This window comes from Salarias fasciatus, chromosome 16, assembly GCF_902148845.1.
Source record: "Salarias fasciatus chromosome 16, fSalaFa1.1, whole genome shotgun sequence".
Taxonomy (NCBI): Eukaryota; Metazoa; Chordata; class Actinopteri; order Blenniiformes; family Blenniidae; genus Salarias; species Salarias fasciatus.
The window spans coordinates 27,771,423-27,794,074 of NC_043760.1; the positions used below are offsets into that span (position 1 = coordinate 27,771,423).

General features: G+C 43.4%; 3 protein-coding genes across 3 annotated transcripts in view; all 3 read left to right on the forward strand.

Moving 5' to 3' along the window:
- The first annotated feature begins 1,323 nt into the window (after positions 1 to 1,323).
- On the forward strand, positions 1,324 to 7,465 carry abhd13 (abhydrolase domain containing 13). Its single transcript, XM_030112556.1, has 2 exons — positions 1,324 to 1,490; positions 3,316 to 7,465. The coding sequence occupies exon 2, from the start codon at positions 3,341 to 3,343 to the stop codon at positions 4,394 to 4,396; it is 1,056 nt and encodes a 351-aa protein (XP_029968416.1). The 5' UTR covers positions 1,324 to 1,490; positions 3,316 to 3,340; the 3' UTR covers positions 4,397 to 7,465.
- A 140-nt stretch (positions 7,466 to 7,605) lies between these two features.
- tnfsf13b (TNF superfamily member 13b) lies at positions 7,606 to 10,916 on the forward strand. Its single transcript, XM_030111897.1, has 6 exons — positions 7,606 to 8,267; positions 8,352 to 8,466; positions 8,801 to 8,857; positions 9,572 to 9,696; positions 9,939 to 10,089; positions 10,492 to 10,916. Exons 1-6 carry the CDS (start codon positions 7,818 to 7,820, stop codon positions 10,602 to 10,604), a joined length of 1,011 nt encoding a protein of 336 aa, XP_029967757.1. The 5' UTR covers positions 7,606 to 7,817; the 3' UTR covers positions 10,605 to 10,916.
- A 4,766-nt stretch (positions 10,917 to 15,682) lies between these two features.
- myo16 (myosin XVI) overlaps positions 15,683 to 22,652 on the forward strand; it is a 109,587-nt gene continuing 102,617 nt past the window's right edge. The window contains exon 1 of the mRNA XM_030111287.1: positions 15,683 to 15,857. The gene's annotated coding sequence lies outside the window, so the exon portion shown is untranslated. The remainder of the gene's footprint in view (positions 15,858 to 22,652) is intronic.

Below are 22,652 nucleotides of genomic sequence, written 5' to 3' on the forward strand. Positions count from 1 at the left end.
ATGTTAGATTGTCTTGTGTGCTCACTTTCTTATCATTTACTGCCAGCAGTCTCACCTGTTTGGCTGAGAGTGTGTGTTCACGGGTTTCCCGTACCAAATCTGACACTGTGCAGCACCACCTGGTTCCAGTACCCTGGCAGGGCAGTGAGGAGATGCAGTCACGTGACCACATCATGTGACACAAACGTTTTTATCTTTTTCTATTTTTTTGTTGATTTCCATTTGTTTGTCAGTGAAACATAAAATCTTTATCTTGACTGTTTTTTTTTTCTTTTGTTTTGATGGGGGACCTCATAAAATAATTAATCATTTATTTAATTGACATGATAATCCAGTGGATTATCTTAGTAAGAGGGGCCTGAATTACTTAAAACACAATTTAAACCATACAGGACATATACAAACAAATTTCCCTAATTCTATTCAAATATATTTTAATAAATCATAATAATCTTAATAATATTCACATACTGCACTTTTAGCAAATTCTAAAAGTTCTTACAAAATGATGGAGGGGATTATATCTGCCAGTGGTCCGTGAGACAAAAAGGCTTTCACATAAACACAGGAAGTCTTTGTTAAAAGGGTCATTCCCTCCCATCCCAGATTGGACACTCCTGTGAGCCAGTTTTTATCCATGAGTGGCACGTTTTGGTGTCAAAATTAACGCATGTGGACTAAAACTGGCCCACAAGAGGCTCCAATCCAGCCTGACAAACCACCAAGCAAATTGTAATATAATAATAATAAATAAATAAATAAATAACAAAGAAATGACAGACTTAAAAAAAAAAAAACCTCCTTAGAAATTTTAGAAATTATGGTTTAAAATTTTGTGTGCATTTATATTTCCTACTTTGTTCTTTGTGCTTGACTGAAGACCATATAACACTGCTTGCACCTTGACTTGAATAATGTATTGAGACAATGAAATAACTAATAGCAGTAAGCATGCTGCAGTATTCACCTAATCTGTTTCTCAATATAGTTGACTTTGTGCCTGTCCAGTCTGTTAAAACCTTCTAATCATATAAATTAGGTGGAATTATACACTTTATTAGATTGCCACCTTGTGGAAAAACAATATATAACATGTTGCTTGATGGTGGATGGACGCTAGAGATTGTAATATTCAAAATCTGTGCCGTACAATACAGCGCTATTATTTGGTTGGGTTTTAAATTATTGTTAAAGGTGATGCTTTTAGTATTTACACTTTGAAACACCGTCTATTTTAAAGAAAGGTATGTACGGACCAAATATTGTCCGGAACCTTTTTCCTTGTGCTGCGCGCAGTACGGAACTCAAAGAAACCTGCACCGGTAATGCTAACCAGTTAGCTGCGCCGGGTCTTACTGGAAAGAGGCGTTTACCTGTAACAGCTGCAGATCTGTTAAAAGATTCAGGGGTGAATGACAGCGGCTGCGTTCTGTCTTTGTCGCAGTTTTGCAGAGGTTTTATGCAACGGCGACGCTAAAAATGAGAGAAGGGTAAGGAGGTGGCTGCCTTGTTAAGCATTCATGAGATACTAGCTAGGTGGCTAACTTCAAATAGCAATGCTAACGCAGTAAATGTTAGCTTTGTAGTTAGCATTGGTTTTAATTATTTGATTCGACACTAGCTACTGCTGATATAAATGGGTTTTTATCGAGCATATTATCAGGGCTTTGACAGCTTATCATGGCGGTGAGTGATGTCTGTCGTTAGCTCGTTAATTACCTTGAGCTAGCTATCTGTCAAAACCTTTTCAGACATTCCCCTCAGGCTGGTAGCACCTGTCTCCAAATGCAGCCTGTGGGTGGGGTCGACTTTTTTTTATTTATTTTTCCCTAGATATATTAGTGTCTTCCAATTAAAATCAGCAACGCTGCCGGTAAAATGTCGTTGTACCAGGGGTGGCCCCAGCGTGTGTTTAGCTTTCGCTTGATTAAAGCTGTAATTGATAGTTCTTAATCAGCTGGAAACACTTGGCTCTTATGTGAGGCTGGAGGTACACCAGCTGAGATCCAGTCAGCTCTGTGTGGTGTAAATTCTCTGTACAGCCTTTTCCTGCACTTTACAGAAGGATAGCTTGTTTCCACAGTGATTTGCAGAAAAAAAAAATTCACGATTTCTAATTTCCCAGCAACCAAAGGTTGCACAAGTCCATTTGAACAGTAATAAACCTCTAAAGGACCTACACTCGGAGGCATGTGTAGCTTACTTGATAAGATAGGTTTAGGACAGAGCTGAGAACCCATGGTCCAGGAGGGCCACAGTTCACCATGGACATAGCTTTTCCCTTCTTCAGCACACCTGGTTGAACTTCTTAATGCCATAGTCAGTATCATGTGTTGAACTCCAGTCCTTGATGGGCGGTATCTTGTATGTATCATATATCAATCCCTGTTGGAGTACACACGAATGCAATGAGGGGGTCATTATTAGGCATTTTTACAAGCTAGCCAAGTACATCAACATTGAATTTGTGTGTGCTGAAGCAAGAAGGTGTGCAATTTGATACCCCTGGTACATATGCTCAGTTTTGTTGCGTCACACATTGAATTTATACTGAACTGTTATCCTCCAGCACCACAAGTTTTCACCTGTGATTCAGGAAGTGTGACATTTAGTAGAAGCATATGAATGATTTGAAAGTGAAAGAAAATATCCTGTTGCAATGAATTTCTTCCATCTGTTTCTATCTGTGGTAATATTAAGAGATAGTTCAGAGTCAAACTACATGTGCTGTCCAAATAGTGTTAGTTGTTCAGGCCACGCTTGTAAGTGAAGAGTTTTGTTACTCTGAAACAAAAGCTTAAGTACTTAAATTCAATAGCTGGAGGTTTTCCCTTTCATAGGAACATCCAATTTCCATGCACTTGAAGTGCGCTCTGGTTTCCTGGGATGATATTAGATCTAAATTGGTCACACAGTACACTGGTGTGAATCAACACCGTCATGTTAATACATAGTTAGTGCTTTGAGTGAAAGAGGCAGACAGACGTGCGTAAAAGTGAGTCTGTTTACCTGTAACCCTACAAAGGAATACTGACTTCTGTTGTGATTAAACTAGGTGTCAGATGAAGATTAATGGGTGTGTAAACAGACTCAGAATGTTAAGATGTGTTTAATTTATGGGAAGTTGGGTTAAAATCTTCATTTTAATGTTTAGACAGATTTTTGCTTGATGCTAATGTTGTCTTTCATCATTTTTTAAATACATCTGACTTCTTTCTACACACCTGAGTACATCACCTGTATGGGTAAACATTAACTGCAGGGTCTTTGAACATTTTGAAAAGTAAATTTTTTGTTCTCTCCATGTTTTTGTAGATTGTGACTCATCTCTCGTGTCGCCATGGAGAAGCCCTTTAGGTTGTGGGGGGCGATGGAGCGCTGCACCCTGACTCTGGCCTCCTGGTCCTGGGGTGCCTGTCGAGTTTCTCTCTTGGCCCTCATCCTCACCTTCCACCTCTACGGAGGCTTTTTTCTCCTCGCTCTCATCCTCGCCTCTGTGGCAGGTATCCTCTACAAATTCCAGGATGTTCTCCTCTACTTCCCTGACCAGCCCTCCTCCTCCCGCCTCTATGTTCCCATGCCAACAGGAATCCCACATGAAAACGTGTACATTCGCACCAAGGACGGTGTGAAGCTCAACCTCATCCTGCTTCGGTACACAGGAGGGGACGCACCTCCCGGAGTCACTTCTGGCAATCAGAGCAGTCCCGCCTCCTCGTCTCCACCCACCATCCTGTACTTCCACGGCAACGCAGGCAACATCGGCCACCGGGTGCCCAACGCCCTGCTGATGCTGGTAAATCTCAAGGCGAACGTGGTGCTGGTAGATTACCGCGGCTATGGAAAAAGTGAAGGCGAGCCCAGCGAGGAGGGCCTGTACCTGGATGCAGAGGCCACGTTGGACTACGTCATGACCCGTCCCGACCTGGACAAGACGAAGGTCATACTCTTTGGCCGGTCATTAGGCGGCGCCGTGGCCGTGCGCCTGGCCTCGGTTAACCCTCACCGCGTGGCCGCCATTATCGTTGAAAACACCTTCCTCAGCATCCCCCACATGGCGGCCACACTCTTCTCCTTCCTGCCCATGCGTCTGCTGCCACTGTGGTGCTACAGAAATCAGTTCCTGTCGTATCGGCAGGTGGCGCTGTGCCGCATGCCGTCGCTGTTTGTGTCCGGCCTGTCAGACCAGCTCATCCCGCCGGTCATGATGAAACAACTGTATGAGCTGTCTCCTTCTCGGACTAAACGCCTGGCCATCTTTCCAGAAGGGACGCACAACGACACGTGGCAGTGTCAGGGCTACTTCGCTGCTTTGGAGCAGTTCATGAAAGACCTGCTGAAGAGTCACGCCCACGAGGAGAGCGCCCAGCCCTCAGCCAGCGTCACCATCATCTGAAAACAAAATGGAGACAAGTGACTGCAGAAAACGGGCTGGGGTAAAGTATGGTGTTTATTTGGAGGGGAAGAATGTACATTTTTATTCTTCTTTATTTTATTTCACTCTTTTTACCTTTCTTTAAACTTAAAATGTTTTCACAAGTTCAGTGTTTTAAGAAAGGGTAACAGCCTCCTCCCATGTTTGAGTTCTTTGTTTGCGTTGCAGCGATGAATGCATGTATTTATGACTTTTGATGAATGAAGCCAGAGCAGACGAGTCGCGATCACCAGTGATTTGATATTATGCGTCTGCCGACATGAATCACAATCATTAAAACAGTTGCATTGCAACCATATAAGGGCCACAGTCACACTCAGAATTTGTCTCAAAATTAAAAATAAAAAGAAGAAGAAGAAAAAACAACTCAAATTTGCAGAAATGGAACTTGGTGACTTGTAGGGTTATACTGTAAATATATGTATCTTTGTTAATACATTGCACTCTTCTGTTCTGATTTTTTTTGTGGGATAATGTTTTCAGAGCAATACTTTTGAAGAGCAGAAAAGTTTTTTTTCTCTCCCCTTTAAGGAATATTAATGTCATGTTTATGCAGCTGTGTATCACACCTTGGCCCGTTTTGACATCTGAACAGTTTGTCTTTTAAAGAGGCATGAAGCTCGCCGTCAAAACGTTTTGGCAGAGCGGAATTGCTCAAGAGGCTGAGATGGCTGGTTTGGTACTTCTGCCTGCCAGAAATAGTCTCAAAAATTCTTATTTCCTGTCTGAGCACTTCTGTTTCGTTATGATTATGGTGCGTTGCTGCTTGTCCTGGTACGATGGTCCACTCCCAGCTAGCAGGCGCCGTGTGGCGTTGAGTAACTTCAGCTACGGTTGTGTTCCATTTACTTTGTGCAGTTTGTTATTTACGTCTCGGCTCAGCTTTCTCCAAGTCTGTCTTAATACAACACGAAAACACATGTCGGCGCACTGAGTTATTGGTCGCGGTAATCCTCTTGTCCCCACTGACCATTAGGTGATACGTTGTCGGAGTAAATCCACTGAAAGAGTGTAAGGACAAAATAAACAGTCCCCACTTTGTGCCAAATAGAGTTTGAACGTTGAGCTAATAAGATAATACGAGACTTTGGAAGTCCCGAGGACGACGATTGAGGAAGGTGTTTTGCATTCTCAATAGCAGAACTTGAAAAGGAGCATTTTCAGGAAGTAGAGTCACAAAAAAGAAAAACAATTTATGCCCCAGACTGTTAAATAATACTGGAATCATCGCCATGAAAATAAAACGGAGCGTCTTTACGTTGCACTGCGATGGACTGGCGGCCTTTCCAGGGCGTTTCCTGCACTCGCTCATGTAAACTGGGATTGGCTCCAGAGTCCCGTGACCCTGCACTGGATTAATTAGACAGTAGAGAAGAAGGATGGAGCTTTGTTACATTGAATGGCATGATTGAATTATTACTATGTAATAAAAGGCCCATCCATCTTTATTGAACATATTTTTCAACTGCACAAGATGTAAATGGAATAAGTTATAGTGCCAAACCAGATCTGTACCAGATACAAAAAGTAAAAGTTGCATATTCAGAATGTTGGAAACGTTTCTGTCATTCCGTTCTGCTGTTAGCTGTTTTGCATCGAGTTGAAAAGGCCTCATTATTCACCTGAACAACGCGGTACCACTTCTGGTTGGGCAACATGCCACAGCAAAATATGAGGCTGTGCCAGTTTAGCCGTTTGTTTCGGGGCATTAAACACATGTTCACCTGTGTTACTTGTTCCACCAGAGTGATCAGTCAGGCCTCCTAATGATATATATGTGTATAAACAGTCAGAACGTGTCCAAGTGTTTTATCAAGCCGCTCTTTGAGAAATCTGAACCTGTAAAGAGCTGAGGATAAAGCGTGATCATTTTTATTGAAATGTTGTGTTGAATTGTTTTCACCATCAGCATAGTAATTGTTAATTGGAGGGTTCTGTCGCCTCATGCTTCTGTGGCACAATGGCTTTACTCACTCGGAGGGCTTTTAATGAGCTAATTAACCTTTTCCCGCATGTCTTCCATGAGGTGAGGCAGAGCCTGACGATTAAAAGACGATTATCTGCTCTTGCTTTCTGAATGCAGCACGCTGCACCGCAGCGGTACCGAAGCCATCTGAATACACCCCACAGATCTCTTTCAGCCATACGTGGAAACTCTCCGCCAAGAGTGCTTTGTGGCTCGTTGTAATGACAGCTTGAGCGAGGGTTTAAAGGTTAGTATGAATGTAAATGGCAGTCTTAGAGGAACACTCTTCACAAGAAAAGACAGAAGTTTGACGGGGAGTCTGTCCTCCTTTTTTTGTGACTTTGTTTTTCTTCCACTTGGTGGCACTGAACCGTTTCAGACGTTTTTGTAATACATCAAATCCATATGCTGAGATTCTGATTCAACCGTGTGAATATACGCTCAGTTTGGTCTGCTAGCTTTGTTTTATACACTTCTGCTGTTAGTTTGCGTTACACCAACTCTTTGAAGAAGCCGTCATTTATTTGATTTCTTGTTTTGGTTGACATAAAGCGTGTTTAATAATAACCTCTTTTTTTAATCAAAGCCTAACGTATTGCTACTGTTCACCAACCTGTTGGTGTAAAAATCTGGAATCAACTGAATGTGTTGTATTTCTTTTCTTCTTCTTTTTTTTCAACTCATCGGTCAGGTTTTTTGTGCACAATGGGACATACTTTGGCATGTCCTCTTGATTTTGAATAGATTGTAACCGGTATCGGTGGGGAGAAGGTGGCATCGCTTCAACACTGCGAGTTGAATCCTCACGTGATTTCAAAGAATCTGCGCAGTGACGTCAAAACCGTGTGTACGAACATCTATCGCAGCTCACTGTGACTCCACATCCAGGGGAGCATGGGAACAGACATCTGAATGAGTCATTTCTATCGTCACTGTAAATCAGTCGGGTGATTTAACTTTTTTTGTTTCTTTTCTATTTTAAAACAATGTCGGCTTGTTTTGTAAGCGCACATTTTCACTTTCTATTTTCTGTACTGTAACATGCAATAAATTGATACAATGGAGTTTGTTGTCCGGTTTGGGTCTGTCATACCAGAAACCCTTCATCACCCTTTAATTGTGGGAGTTACTTTGTTTTGTTTGAAGGACTTTCTGCACTTCCTCTTTTTGTGATCCAGTTCCATTTTCAAACCACGTCACGACTGTTTCTGATCATAAAGCCCAGATTCCTGTTCGTGCTCACTCACAAGGACCGCTCAGCGTGGAGAAGATCAAGATGAAGGAAAAATAAGTGAGAGGATATTTTTTTGGCGGGGGAGCTGCTGGTCAGACAGGAAGCAGTGAGTGTGTTTAGCTGAGAGCAATCAAGCGGAAGCTGCTTTCCTCTTTTTTTTTTTCGTACAGTATTTCTTCTGCATGCTTGCACAGACGAAACTGAACCCAGTCGAGGGACGAAAGCGAGAGTTAAGGAAGACATTCCTGCATTCAGGCACAAGTGAAGGTAATGTGAGAGATTATTCAGGAAACCTTTTGCGAGAAGAGGATCACCATTTACAAGCAGAGTCTGCAGGTTTCACGGTTCAGGTGTCCGACGGGCCGCGATGCTCGTGTGAGCTCAGAAGAGATTGTCTGGACTCTTTAACAATGGCAGCTCTGGCTGGAGAAAAGTCTGGGGCTGGGAAGGAGGCGGGCGAAGGACGGCTGTCCTGGCCGGTTTTCCTCCTGGCTCTGGCTGCCTTCACCTCATCCTCTCTCTCAGCTCTGTCCCTGCATCAGCTGGTGGTTCTCAGGGCCGAGGTGGAGGGCCTCAAGTCGGAGGTGTGGCGCAGGAAGGAAGAGGGCCAAGGGGTCAGACACAGGGGTCAGGTGAGTGGTCGCCCACTGTCAGACACCCACCCAGACTGCGTCTGCGTGACGCCGTGAAGGTAACATACTTGTGTGTTCATGCAGGGCGAGAACATCAGCAGCAGGAGGAGCAGTCAGGAGTACCTGCAGCAGTCTGAGTCGAGGCCTGGCTTCACCGCCATCCGGAGGAGAAGAATGGTGCCGGGACCCGAGACTTTAGGTAAAACAATATGTGCACTCAAGTCTGACATGCAAAATGGGGCTGTGTGTGTTTCTTCATGTCTGTGACTGTGTGTTGTCTCACACACAAACACACTGGATCAATTCAAAGGCTGAAAATGTTAGTTCCACAAAACATCTTCCTGCTACATATATTCTTCCACAATTTAAAAAAAAAAAAAAAAAACATGCGTGAGTTCAGAGAAATACTCTGACAGTGATAGTGCAAGATTGTTCAACAGAAAGAGGAAGAAGTAAAAGGAACACATGTACCATCTTTGAAAACCGTCCAGATATATTAAAACATTCTGTTTGGCTGTTTTTTTTTTTCACAGTTTCTCAGCCTTGCCTGCAGTTGTTGCCAAACCACAACAGAAAAATGTTCACTAAAGGTATTTCTTTGTTTCCTTCGTTAAAGGAAAGCCTGTTCATTTCTCTTTTAACTGGTGCCAAATTTATATGACAAATCCATGTGTTGGAGAGCAAGTAGAGTGGGGTTTGTCAGTTCCACCCTTATAAAATATGTCAAATAGCTCCACTTGCTTTTGACCATTGTTTTTGGTGTTACTTGGTGGATTGATGATTAAAATGAGAGGAAAGAGGATTCATTGTTCATTCAGAGGATTCAGTAGCGTATGGGAGCATATACGCCTACCTTTTATTCACAGCGGTCTCCAGATGCTGTGGGATCCTGTTCTGCAGCAAACATTTATCAATACCCAGACACATGGTTGTGCAACAGCACCTCCGATCTGATCCCACATGTATTCGGTGGGGTTGAGGTCAGGTACTGCTGCCAGGTCAGTTCATCTCCAGCTAATTCATATTCTGGAGGTACGATCAGATCAGCCCTGCTCTACGAGGACCAGCATTGTCTTCTTGAGTTCAGTCCAAGACTAAGGATGTATGGGACTGCTACTGGTTTCAGAATCTGAGAGGTGCCAATGCTGCACCCGATCATCAACATGCACAATACGTACTTTGGCTCATCCGACAAATGCACTTTTCTGTCCAACAAGCGTTCCAACAGCTTTGGATTACTGTTTGTATTGATGCATTTTCAGTGCTGCGGCACCTTCTTCCTAACATGTTATGTCTTCTATCAGAAATTTCCTCAGCCATCTACACAGGTCTCCCCTGGCAGGCCGGGCTGAGGAGGGGATCTGCCCTGGAGGCAGAAAACGACCGCATGCTGGTCAGAGAGGAGGGCTACTACTTTGTGTACAGCCAGGTTGGTTGTGTGGCCATTTTGTTGTTATTCCACAGGGTGGTGCTGCAGGTCTGGCTGCAAATCTGGGTGGGAAAAAGGGTGTGCTCAATTTAATCATGCAGCAGATTAAAAGACCTTGAATGAAGGTCAGATAAAGAAATAACGCACATGATGCATGCATAATGCATGAGGTAGCAAATGTCGAACAATCCACGCCGGTGCCTCGCTTCACGTGTTTGATCCGCTAATCCCTATATGCACAGGTCTACTACAGGGACGCCACTTTTGCCATGGGCCACGTGGTGACCCGCTGGAAGAGCCACGTTGTGGGAGGCGAGCATTCGTTTGTGTTTCTTTTCCGCTGCATTCAGACTATGGACCCCGACAACCCTTACAACACCTGCTACACAGGAGGTGAGGCTCACGTTCACCCTCCTAACAACAGCTTTTAGAAAGGTCGAGTAGTTTGTCTCCCAGGTGTGTGTGGCTCCATATTCACTACCGTGGTTGCAACCAGAATCTGTTCACACGCTCACATTATGGGAAGTTGTTGTAGGACAAAAGGCCCCATTAGAAAAGTCATTATTTATCTTAGGTGATGTTTCATGTGTAGCTATGTTAAGGATCAGGTAAAAACACAGAGAATGCGTGCAGATTTTCCCAGAATACACAAACGTGTGTGTGTGTGTGTGTGCTTCTGTGTGCTTGTGTGGTTTGACAACACTGGGTGAGCAGTGTTGTGTCTGAAGGGGGAGAAAAGAAAATGTCAGAGGAAATGCCAGGTCGAAGTCTGAGTTGCGTATTGAAATCCTGCAGGTATAGTGAAGCTGGACGTCGGGGACTACGTGGAGCTCCTGATCCCCCGGCCCTCAGCCAATCTGTCCCTGGACGGGGACTCTACCTTTCTGGGGGCCATCAAGCTGGGTTAAACATGTATCACATCAAAACGCCGTCTGAGGAGAGGGCGAGAAGCGACACGGCTCCGGTGACCTTTCCTCACTTTCAGCTGTCGTGAAGAAAATCAAGAAGACAGCCTTTGCTTCACCAGCTGAGGAACAAGCTGTGTGACTCAACACTTGCGCCTGAGCTGAGAAAGAGGGAGAAAAAAATTGAAAAAAAAACCACGAAATCTTCACAGTTTGGCTTTGCTATGCTCATTTCTTTCACGCATCCAGTTGTATCATTGTGAAAATTGTCAGAATCAAGTGTTTTCTTCAAATAAATATAAACATTACACTGTCTTTCAGGTAATATGGGAATCTTTTCTTCTGTCTGTTATTATGCTAAGTGATTTTATTGTTATTTTATGATGGTGTATTCATCCATTCATTTGTCTTAAATACAGCTTTATCCATCTTCAGGGCGAAGGCGGAGTACAACCTGCACAGGTCCAGGGAGAGAGGCAGATACAGTACATCCTCACACCCCATTTCAACCTACCAGCAATTGAGAATCACAACTGAGCAGGATTAACATGCAAACTCCTCACAGAAAGGGCCTTGAGTCCAGACTGGTGTGAAAATACAGTTGCATTTTACAGACAGTTCTTGCATATGACATTCTAGGTGGAAGCTGTTGTTCCTTTTCCGCACCAGAAGAAGGAAAGACAAAAGGAGGGGGGGGGCTGTGCCTATTTTTAGCTTGAGGCGAAACTGTAACCAAGTGATGTCTGTACTTTTAAAGATGATCAATGGATTTGTCACACCTGAAAACTCTGGAGGAAAAAGTGAAACCTTTTTATCTTGTCATTCTGCAATTTATATCGTGTAAAGCTCGAGGCAAAGACAGGGTGTCTGCTTTTGGCAAAGAAATTTCCAAAATCCCCACATTTTTTTGACTGTCTGATGAGCACTGCTTTATCTCGAGAGTAAAAACTAACCATCGCTTTGGGGGGGTTTGGGTTCTTTTCGTGAGTGCTTTGCATCTTCCTCCTTTCTCTGAAATTATTTTTGTCATAAGCAATAATCAGTAATGTGAGAAACTATGTAAAGCTATGTTCCTCATTTCCTTGTCTGGTAGACGGTGTTTACACATGCTTCTGTCAGACTCTGAATTATCTTCTAAATGTTTGGAAGGTTTTATGCAAAAAACAAAAAAAGTCTTCTCTTGATGTGGTTTCATACATTTTGAACAAATGAAAGCTGCTGCATTAATTTCTAGATTTAAAGCATAGGAATTATATATATATATATATATATATATATATATATATATATATATATATATATATATATATATATATATATATATATATATATATATATATATATATATGACAAGGACAAAATGTGGAGAGATAACATCTACCTGTCCCAAGAATCCTCCTGAAACTCTCTGGCACGGTAGACCACCCTGCACTTTGAAAACTACTGGTGAAGCTGTTTTAACAATTAAATAATTCTTTGAGATAAAATAATTGAGTAAAATGGAGATACATTGCTAAACCTGACCAAACTTGATTATTTTAAGGAGCTTGTCTTTTTAAAACAAAACTTCAATGCTGATAATTAAAATTTAGATGATTTTATATACTTTTTATGATATTTAATCATTAGAAAAATATTCCACCACCACATCTCATTATGATTTTGGAAATATATATTAAAGTTACCCCAAAAAACACACAGATTTTTCTTTTTTTTGGCTCTGTAGTCCGCTGCTCCGCACTATAACCTCCCTGGACCCTTTGTGTTACTATGTTTCCATCACACACACAGACCTTCTGTCCACTGGGGCAAAGAGTTAGACAAAGCCCAGTGGGTGGTCACTTCTTCAGCAGGCATTCTGCCCTCAGAGTCACTGCTCCGTTTGACAAAAAGAAATCAAAAGCGGCTCGGGCATGAAGAAGGTCTAAAATAGAAATCTGCCAAACAGAGAATAAAGTGTCTGTGAGTGAAAGTGAAAGAGTAAAGATGAAGCTGAAATGCAAGAAGGATAGCAGGGACAGTGTGGCAGACAGGAGGGGGGTTTGGCGGGGGGGGGGGGGCTATAGAAGTCAGAGACGGCCTTTGATGATCTGGTAAACAGAGCAGGCGGCCGGGCAAACAGCAATCGACTAAACGAAGGAGGGTGTAAGAGAAGAGGGGAGCGGAGCACAGACCTCTGCTATAAATGTGTCAAGCATGACTCCCCCCCTCCCGCTGGGCCAGAGACGTCTTTGTGTGGCGCCATGGTGACCGCTTGTCTGTTGGCGGAAGCTGATGTCATTGTGAAATCGGCCCTCAAAAGAGAAACCAGCGTCTGACCGGAGAACCAGGAAACGAGACCTGCTGTGTACACACGCTGGCAGAGCGGAGGGTTCACACACTCTTGGACACGATGCAAGTGCTCCAAGTTGTATTAATAGAACACCTTAAAAAAAAAAAACAACAAGAGGCATTTCAAGAATCTTTTTTTGAAATATGTTTCACTTTTCGATGTCTGTCCGGTTACTGTAAATCTGCAGCGAGCAGCTCAGATGTGAACCTAGAGGTCAAACTGGCACGGCTGCGCATGTGCTGAGGAGAGGAAGTGGAGATGGAGCAGGAGGGGGAAGAAGACCCGGGAAGATTCATGATGAGGTGGAGATGGTTTGAGTAACAGCAGGGATGTTTTTTTCATACTGTTTTCACCGATTGCTCCTCCTTGATGACCCAGATGTTGCTCCAATAACAGAGAGTCAGAATATTGAGAACTGCAGATAAATTTCAATTTCAAAGTGAAACTTTTACTTTCAAATCTTTCAAAAATGAATATCACAGAAAAAAAAAACCCACTTTGAAATCATACAAATTAGATCCAGTTTCTGAATTTAAATTCACTCAGCACATCATTGGCTCCATAAAACACCATCTGCAGCATCTCTTAGGACTAATTTATCGGCACAGCAGCCTCTTTTTCTCACCGTCGTGACGGAGAAAAGAGCAACTGAGGCTGCACGTTGCCTCGAGAAAACATGCAGCATCCTAACCTTCAACAAGGAGCTCGAACCGACAGATCACTGACCTCAGTGTCGAGATGAAGCGACCTTTCAGGGTCATATAACCCTAAACTGAACAGAGCTACCCTTACAGAACTTTTACTATTACTAACAGAAATATCTGAGGAAAACATCAGTTCCAGCTAGTTGAGGTCTGCCTCTTTCCCGGGACACTTCTCTGCGGCGACCACGCAGCATTTCTGTGTCCTGACGTGCTCCCTGTCCTCGCTCCACCCTCGCCGGTAGTCTGGCAGCCCCAGGAACGCTGTGAAAGATGACAGGAGCGAAGGGTGGTTCCTGAATGCTGATTATCAAACGCAGCGTACTGTGTTTCTGCAACACAGACATCCCTGTCGACACACTGTACACACACACATAGATAAGTAAGTGCGCGTGCAGTGCATACTGTACACAAACACACTCGCCAGTCCTGAACGTTCTGCGCTCATCCTTCCTCATTTCATGTCAATATACTGCGACGTTGTTCCATGTACATACTTGTGTAGTATTTGGGGATTACTTCGATCTGCTGCAGTCGGCCCAAAGTAATCAGGCTGATCCACAGCCTGCAGCTGAACTGGCAGCCATACAGCGTGGATTTCTCGTTTAAGTGAGGATTTGGTTTATGCACAAACTGAACTGAGCCACCGGTTACTCTAAACTCCAAACACCACGTCAGCTGTGGTTCTCCCTAATCGATTCAGCCCAGTGAGACACTAATTGTTTCTGATCTGGAAAACGTGACCGACCCCGGCAGGATAAGAGGTTTATTTGTTTTTAATAGTGCGACCATTTGATCGGGTTTTGCATTTCTCTGCTACTTAAGATCTGCTGGAACATGAGTTGATCTATAATTCATGCGGTTCTGCCTTTTGACGAGACTCAAACCGCGATGAAACCACAGACATGCAAGGAAAAGTACGAACACATTTTAAAGTCTGCTCAGATCTTCTTGTTGAATCTTTTATTTTTATTTTTTCAAAGGAATTATGTTCTCCGCAGAACAGAGGGAAAACAAGCGTTTGGTGTGAACGAGAGAGAGGGAAAGAATCTTCTTTTGCCACAAATGCCTCCCTTACCCTGAGGACTGCTTCAAGATGGAGAGTTTCAAGACTCACAGACAAAAAAATGTGTTCTCTCTCTCACACACACACACACACACACACACACACACGTATGGACAGCTGGAGGAGTTTCTATACACTTTAAATACTTGTTATCTCATGAAACACCTTGTCAGTGTTTGTCAGTTGTAAAGTGGGGGAGGCAAAAAATGAATCATAAGTAAGAAAATTATTTAAAAAACGTAACAATCAGAACAGATTCTTTCACCAAAAGTCCAAAAATTCAATGCTGACTTCATGGATTACTCAGTCTGAACCACAAATGAACCATACCTTCCTCTCCTGCGGAGGAGAAATAATAATGCTCATCTCCATCTGCGTCTGTCGACAGGAGCCAACAGTCTTTGTCATGCTGATGAGGAACCGCACAGACGGGGAGGAACGAACAAAGTAAGGTATGGTTTGGAGAGAAGAGAGGTCGGTGGAAGAGGGTGAAAATGCACCAAGCTGGGAGGAGTTGTTTTCTCCGCCAGCACAACTGCCTCTGCGCTGCTTTTATGTCCTCCTGTTCTCAGTCTCTGGCTTCACTTTCTCTCCATTGTCTGAGGGTTTGTTCCTCCTCCTTTACTACACAGCATCGCAGAGCACACACACACACACACACACACACACACACAAGCATAGCACTGTAGTGTGTCACTCCCTTCCACCATCTGCTTACGGGCTTGTGATAAGCACTTGTAATTAGAGATTTAAACTCCTGTCTCACTCATTTTCTGTTGCTCACTCTCTCTCTCTCTCTCGCACCAGCAAACTCCTAAATCTCTGTCTTTCACCTCTCACTGACTTGTGCTCGCTCTCTCGCTCTCTCTCACTTTCAACTTCTCCCCTTTATTCACCCAAACTGGCACACTCCCACCCCCATCCCTCTCTCTCTCTCTCCCTTTAACTCTCTCTCACTCCTTGTCTCTGGTGGGATGTCAGTGGAGGATTCGAGCCTATTGGAGAAGATGTTGAGGGAGCTGGGAGTTGATTTCTCTCTGGCTTTCTCTCTTTGAGTGTTTCAGATCTTTGCTGCAGAGACCAGACCATCTTTGGATTTCATTTTCGACTAGCTGGAAGGAAGGCACCCAGAAGTCCGAGGGACACGCCACAGTCAGGTATGATGCTGCTTGTTTTCCTGGTTTTCTCTGTGTTGCAAAGTTCCTCTGTTAGTTGGTCGCATAAGAACCGGATGGGAACATTTCTCTGAAAATCACATTGAATAATTGAGAACTGTGTTTCCACGACATTCACCAAAGACGCAAATGTCTTCTTACTGTTCTTCAAGTTTGAACGTTAGCCAAATATATTTTCTTGAGCAGCGTTGTCTTTGTCCTGTCATTTGACTGCTCTTTGTTTCTGTTCACAACACCACGTATGACTGCAGCTGTTTGCACTGAGGTCTTCTGTGTGCGTTGATGTGTTGACTGGCAGCAAACAGACAGAGAAAACAGGTTGGTTCACTTGTTCACAACACACACACTCTCTCTCTCACACACACACACACACACACCGCTTTGGGGTACGGAGAGTCACCGGGGAATCGCTCCACTTTCAGAGGACCTGGGGCAACATTCACCTGAACATCTTGTGGTTTTGTGGTGTGTAAAGTCTGAGTCTATGTGTGTGTGTGTGTCTAGACCAAATTAAAACAGGAAAAAGAAAAAGACAGGGACCTAAGATTCCAAGTTTACAGTAATATTCAGACAGAATGAACACGGAACAATAAACAAGGTTTCATGGTCTTCTTGTTGTGACTGAACATTGCAGAGTATCAAGAACAAGAGCATAACTCTGCTTTGATTCCCTCAGAAAACTCTGCTTTTGTTTCACAGGAGCTCACAGATGGGCTCATTCAGGCACACTGCCCACACACCACTGTGTGTGTGTGTGTGTGTGAGAGAGAGACTGGCTGCATGTGTGTTGAACTTGATTTTAAACCCTCGGGGTGACATGATTTACAGTTGTGGCCATTGAACTACTTAGTGTAAAGAAAATCAATCACAAGGTGTGAGGAGCTGCTTAAGTCGCAGCCTTAATTCCTTCAGCCTTTCTTTTAACGAGGTGTGTGTGAGTGTTTGTGTGTGTGCTACACCCATCTGTCCTCAGCCAGATTGTGGGCCACTGTGTCACTATGAATGCATCATTCTCTTTTCAAAATCAAATGACTAAAACGCATTAAAAATAGCTCCCAGCATCTGCAAGTCCAGTCTTTCAGTGAGTAGCGGCATTGAGAACTGGCTCGAATTCCAAACCATGTCAGGAAGGTTGGTCCTTGATCAGAATCCTCAGCCTTCAAGTTCTTCTTCAACTTTTCAGTGCATGCTGCAGAGATCTGCACGTAAAGCTGACAGGAGGCTGACTGCTGCGCTGTGCAGTCTGTGGCCGTGCGTCAGAATGCTCAGTCCTCGGCGGTCAGCTGTTGAGCCACATGGTGCCATGACTTACTCATCACCTTCCTGCACGATTCCAAGTTGATTTATGAGACAGAGGGACGGTGACAAAGACCGGGACAGAGTCAGGGAGGGGCTGCTGTGCAGAGACTTTTCCTTGCATGAGATGTCGTTTGATGGATCTTCTGCTGTCAAGGTTCCAGAGGTACTGAAGGAGTTTACAGTTTTCCCGCTGTTTCTCTGGTGTAAGTAGCCCCGATCGGCCGTGTTGCACTGCTGCTGCTCTGCGGCTTTGGCAAGATTTAAATGACACTTTCCGTGCATGATTAAGGAGCGGAATGCTTTTCTGCAGAGGACCTTGGAAGAGTGCTAAGTGATTATGAAAGTCAAAGCTGCAGTAAATCCTGAAGCGGTAATGCTGCCACCTCGTGCACTGCATATTTATAGGCGTAATCTGAACGCTGAACTTTAATTTGAATATTTAAAAAATATCTTCCAGAAAAACCAACATTTTTTTTTTCCCGTGTGTAACCCTCGGTGAGCCCATCAGCTGGTCTATTCTTAGTTGGGACTGGATGTTTACCACACGCTTACTGGATTTCCCGTGCAGCTCCTGTGACAGACCAGCGGCCTGTTGGAAACACACCTACACACAGACACACTGCATGTGCCTGACGTCAGATGGGGAGACAGCTGACCGGGCAGACAAAAGAGGGGGTGAGGCGGGATTAAGGGGGTTACCCACTCGTCTGGGGAAGCCTTAGTCTCATCTCACCCTTGAATCTGATTAGGACAAACTGTAATCCACACCAATATGTGCTATTTTCAATCCGTGATCTTTTGACTTCAAGCAGATGTCTGTTTTTTTTTTTTTGCTGAATTATATGAAAGAAATGCAGATTTCAAAAGCAGCCAAGGGCATCATATTTAAGTGGATTATTTCTCATTGACTGAGCAAGTTCATTAGTTCATTGATTGGCATATGCAAATTGTGATATTCTTAAATAAATGCTCATAAAGATTGATGAGCCGAGGAAATTTCTGCATCAAGACTATTCAATTCACCATTACGTTAATTAAAAGCATATTTAAGATGTTTAATCCCCTAATCTGAAGAGGTTCTCATATAATTGAGAGTCACTGTGCATTCATTTAGATATCTGGAAACTATTATGACCTCTGGCCTCATGAAATTAAAAGAAAATACACACATCTCCATACTTGCCACATTTGACTTTTTGTGCTTCTTTCAGTCCAAATTCAATCCAGAATCAACAGACTTCCCCTTTGTGCCAAACCATCTGAGCAGTGGAAAAACCCAAGAACTTATAAATGTCATTTACTCATTAAAGGAATTTGGAGGTTTCTGCCCTTGTGTAACAATGGAAGTTATTTTAAGGCCAAACAGCCCACATTTTTAAAAAGTTTTACAAGAAATGTCTGTACAGGGTGAAAATACAGCTGTGTTTGTTATTTTTGAGAAAATATAAAACAAAATGATCTTATCATAATTTCAGAATTGTCTGAACATAGAAGACATAACCTCAAAAGTCTCGAATCCTCTGCTCACTGACCGTGAGATCTGATTCCCAGTTACTTGAGGATTTTCAGTGCTGCAGAAATGCAAAGAGAGGAATTCAAAAATACGATTTAAATGCAAAACATTTAGCATTTTCCTTTTTTTATGTGTTACATGTTTTATGTTCATATGTTATTTATGTGTTTATGAGCTGAAAGCTGATCTTGAGATGCGGTGAAATGTTGGACTATTCTTACGAGTGAAGCCCGCGGGGGACTGGACAGTTGGTTTCCTCAAACAGCAGCTCCAGCTAATGACAGGTGGTGGGAAAAACTGCTGGCAGCAGCAGCAACAACATGTTATTTGGGAGTGGAACACTTCCAGCGGGCTAAGATTAAATCCAAAACCTTTGGTCTGAGATTTTTCCCCCAACATCTGATGAAACAATATCATCAAAGCCGACTGCAAAGACTCAGCACCGAACAGGTGGAGCAGCTGACGAGGGTGAAGATCTATATGATAGCTGGCGCTGTCAGGGGAGAGAGGGGCGATTCCCCTCCTGACCCCATTTTCCTATAGAAGACTTCCTCATGGTAATGCAGGCGTGCTGCTGCTGGCATGTGACAGGCGGCCTTGCTGACTTTGTTTCCCTTCCAAGGCCATCATTGGACACTGTGTTAGGAGGGAACATCAATGTCAGGGTCGGCGTCTGGGCCTGCCAGGACTTGTTTTTACTGCATTTGTACATACACAACAGAAACACTGTGAAATAACCTCCCACAGAGCTGATATGACTCAGAATGGCCTCAAACAAACAAACTGGGAGTTATGAGTGACGAGCCACAACTGCAAGAGTTCATTAACAACTTAAAAAAAAAAAAAAAAGAATAAGCTGCAGTGAATTTGTTCTTGTGTGAGTGAGTGAGTGAACAGAATGAGCTGAATTTTCTCCAGCAGGGAGAATGAGCGCCTTGTCAGGTCGCACTCTTGAAAGATATGAGGGTAATTTAGCATACAGGAGCGGGAGCTGCAGATATTGGATTTGGTGTCGTGGCATCGGACGATGCATGGGAAGGCTGATAAGGGCCGGAGAGCGGAGGCAGCGCCAGTAGCAATATAGACAAGACGGACGGGGAGAGCAGCTGGCTGTCTCCCCTCCTGGAATGTGCATGTGGGCAGGTGCGTGAAATGTAGCCGCCTCACTGCTCTCATCACCATCGAGCCTCCAACACACACACAAGCACGTGCGCACACAGACCCTCCCCTGCCCTGTCCACCTACCCGGTTCCTTTGCCTGTAGCGAGACGGTGTGTATTAGAGTGCTGAGTAGGAGCCCAGCTGCAGAGCCTCGCTCGTGATTTGATCAGGATTGGCTCAGCGTTCCCTTTCAAAACATCACTTTGATCAGCGGGAGAGGCCGTGGGGCGAGGTAAAGCCCAGATGAAAGATCATATCAGGCTGTGATGTGCGCGTGGCTGTTTTCTAACATGTAATCTCTCACATTTAACCTTAATCACATTAGGCAAATATTTAATGAGGCGTAATACCCCCTTCCGACAATGCTGTGGCACACAGCCGCTCAGCAGCATCCGGCTCTCCTGCAGATCCATGTCAGACCGCAGTCCACAGGGGAAAGAGATAGGCCAGGATGAAGCAGTGAGACGGGGAGGAAAGTGTGCCAGCCAGCCATATTAGTGAGAAAACGACTCACCTAAAGCTCCGACGGGTTGATGGTGGAATGAAGTGGAGTGGAAGAGAGGGGATTTGAGGTGAAGGATAATGTGAGTGCTGAGGAGAAAGTAAAGGCACGGAGGAAAGGGGCGATAAAGAACTGTGTGTTACTCCTGTCATATTCACTGTTCACTTCTGGGAGGGCAGATAAGAGTCCTGAAGCAGAGGATAACATCGAGATAGTGTAGGGTTTGAGACTACACTGTGCAGGGATTTATTCCAGTTTTGGATTATAGCGTTGCTCCTCTGGTGTGAGTATTACTAGTCTGGTGATTCCAGGATATAATACACATTCACTGTTTAACCTTTCCCACCCCCACTGGATTATTCAGCTCCATTCAAGTCTCATAGCATTCACTCCTTAACTTTAGAGGGAGTTTTCGCTCACCTGAAGCCATTACTAAACCTGGAGAAGAAGTGTTAAAGTCAAAAGTCCAGTTTTTTCACTGCTGCATTGAAATTCAAACAATGTTCACAGATAAAGAACCACTGTAACATCATTGTGTTCAGACAGATATATTACTGTAATACTACTGAAGGATAACTGATCCGAGGAACATTATAGCGACTGATTGTCTCATTTGATCCCAGACAGTTCAGTCATTTAATTAATGTTAGACATTCTCTGACTGCCCTTCAATATCAGAGATGTTCATGTTTCCATCTCTAGTGTAAAATTAGCTATAACCAATGTATTTCTCTGAATTGAATACAGTTTTTGGCACTCATCTGATCATATTTGTCTATTTGAAGCAGTTTATATGTATTTTAAACCCTTATCCTTTATGTTTAATGAAAAAATGTACTCCGAAACATGTCACAATCAGTCCTGGATGAAGAAACACCTAATAAAAGTATGACATGGAAACTGGAAAATTTATTTTTTAGAGCAGACACCATGATTATCTTAGAAGAAAAATTGTGTATGATTCTTCCCAGGCCCAGCTTAATTTAACATTTTTATGACCCTGGATAAATAAAATAGCATCACTGCTACCTTTTTTTCCCCAGCTTGTTATTCATAAATGGTGTGTTAAAAATGTCTGACAACTGAGAGCTGGACCTTGATTTTGGAAGTCAAGGCTCTTATTTTATTTCTTTTTTTTTTTTTCTTCTTTTTTTTTCTTTTTCAGTGATCAAGAAAGAATTAACGCTTTGTTGGATTATTTAATTGTATAACTAACATCTACAGCCAAAACACATAGTAAATCATCATTATATGTCGTGATTTAAAAAAAAAAATTGAGTGTTTAACAGGAAATAGTTTATTCTAGTCCAGGGGTCACAGGTTGTGCAATGTGATATCAACAGGACTGGATCAGTAAAAGAGTAGCATATAAATAAAAACATTACGACAACTGTTGGTAAATGTTTATGCTTCTATTGAAGTATTCTTATATTACCACCTCCGATCACTACTTTTTAAATTCAGGTTTCATCTTTGTCTTACCTTCACGTGCGCAGGTGTGCTGTACTGAGCCGTGATTGGTCAGTCGGTAGCTGTCAATCATCACTGCAGCAGGATGACCCGCCTCCTCTCTGTATTTGTTGACAAATTCGATTTAAAGGTGTAATACAACATTTTGATTTCCGGGTGGATCACCTAAATAATTGGTGGGTCTGTTTGTCAATCATTCTGACGAGCTGCTTTCGTAAGGCGGTTCTCCGCGCTTGCGCCCAATCAGCTTCTCCCTTTTGCGCATGCGCATTCAGAGTGTTTATGTAGCCGGTGAGCTTCTGAGCTCGTACTTACCGATGGCGAGTCTGACATAATGAAACTGTAGCTGTTTCGGAAAAAAAAAAGCTTTATTTATGAGCGAGGCGGATCGCAGAAACTGTACAGAGCCGTGCACGCCGGAGAAGAGGAGATCGCGCTCGTACACTTCCGCGTCTTCTGGGAGAAGCAGGAGAGCCGGGCGGATGGTCTGGCGCATGCGCGTTGTTCAAAAAGTGAGTAACAGACGTGGAGCTTCGTCTTTTCGAGAAAATGTTGTATTCCACCTTTAACCTGGCTGCTGTGCACGAGGCAGACACAATGCATGTTCATAATACTTTGCAGAATATTATGTAAAATGATGTATATTGAATCCTGTTATGGAGCTCTGCCTGTACGGACTGACAAACTGGAGCAAGGTGAGTAAACCTGTGCAAGACGACCTTAACCAAAAGTCCTAACAACAACACAAAAACAGGAGAAGAGTGCTGTATTTGTATTTTCCAGTATTGTTAATGAAGTGGAGGTCGCTTTGACTTTTAAGCGTTACAAAGAA

Bases quoted from the DNA above. Each gene is read 5' to 3' on its own strand.
- tnfsf13b (XM_030111897.1), top strand. From the start codon at position 7,818: ATGCTTGCACAGACGAAACTGAACCCAGTCGAGGGACGAAAGCGAGAG. The intron at 9,697-9,938 runs GTTGGTTGTGTG...CTATATGCACAG, and splicing joins ACTACTTTGTGTACAGCCAG to GTCTACTACAGGGACGCCAC. The intron at 10,090-10,491 runs GTGAGGCTCACG...GAAATCCTGCAG, and splicing joins CAACACCTGCTACACAGGAG to GTATAGTGAAGCTGGACGTC.
- abhd13 (XM_030112556.1), top strand. From the start codon at position 3,341: ATGGAGAAGCCCTTTAGGTTGTGGGGGGCGATGGAGCGCTGCACCCTG.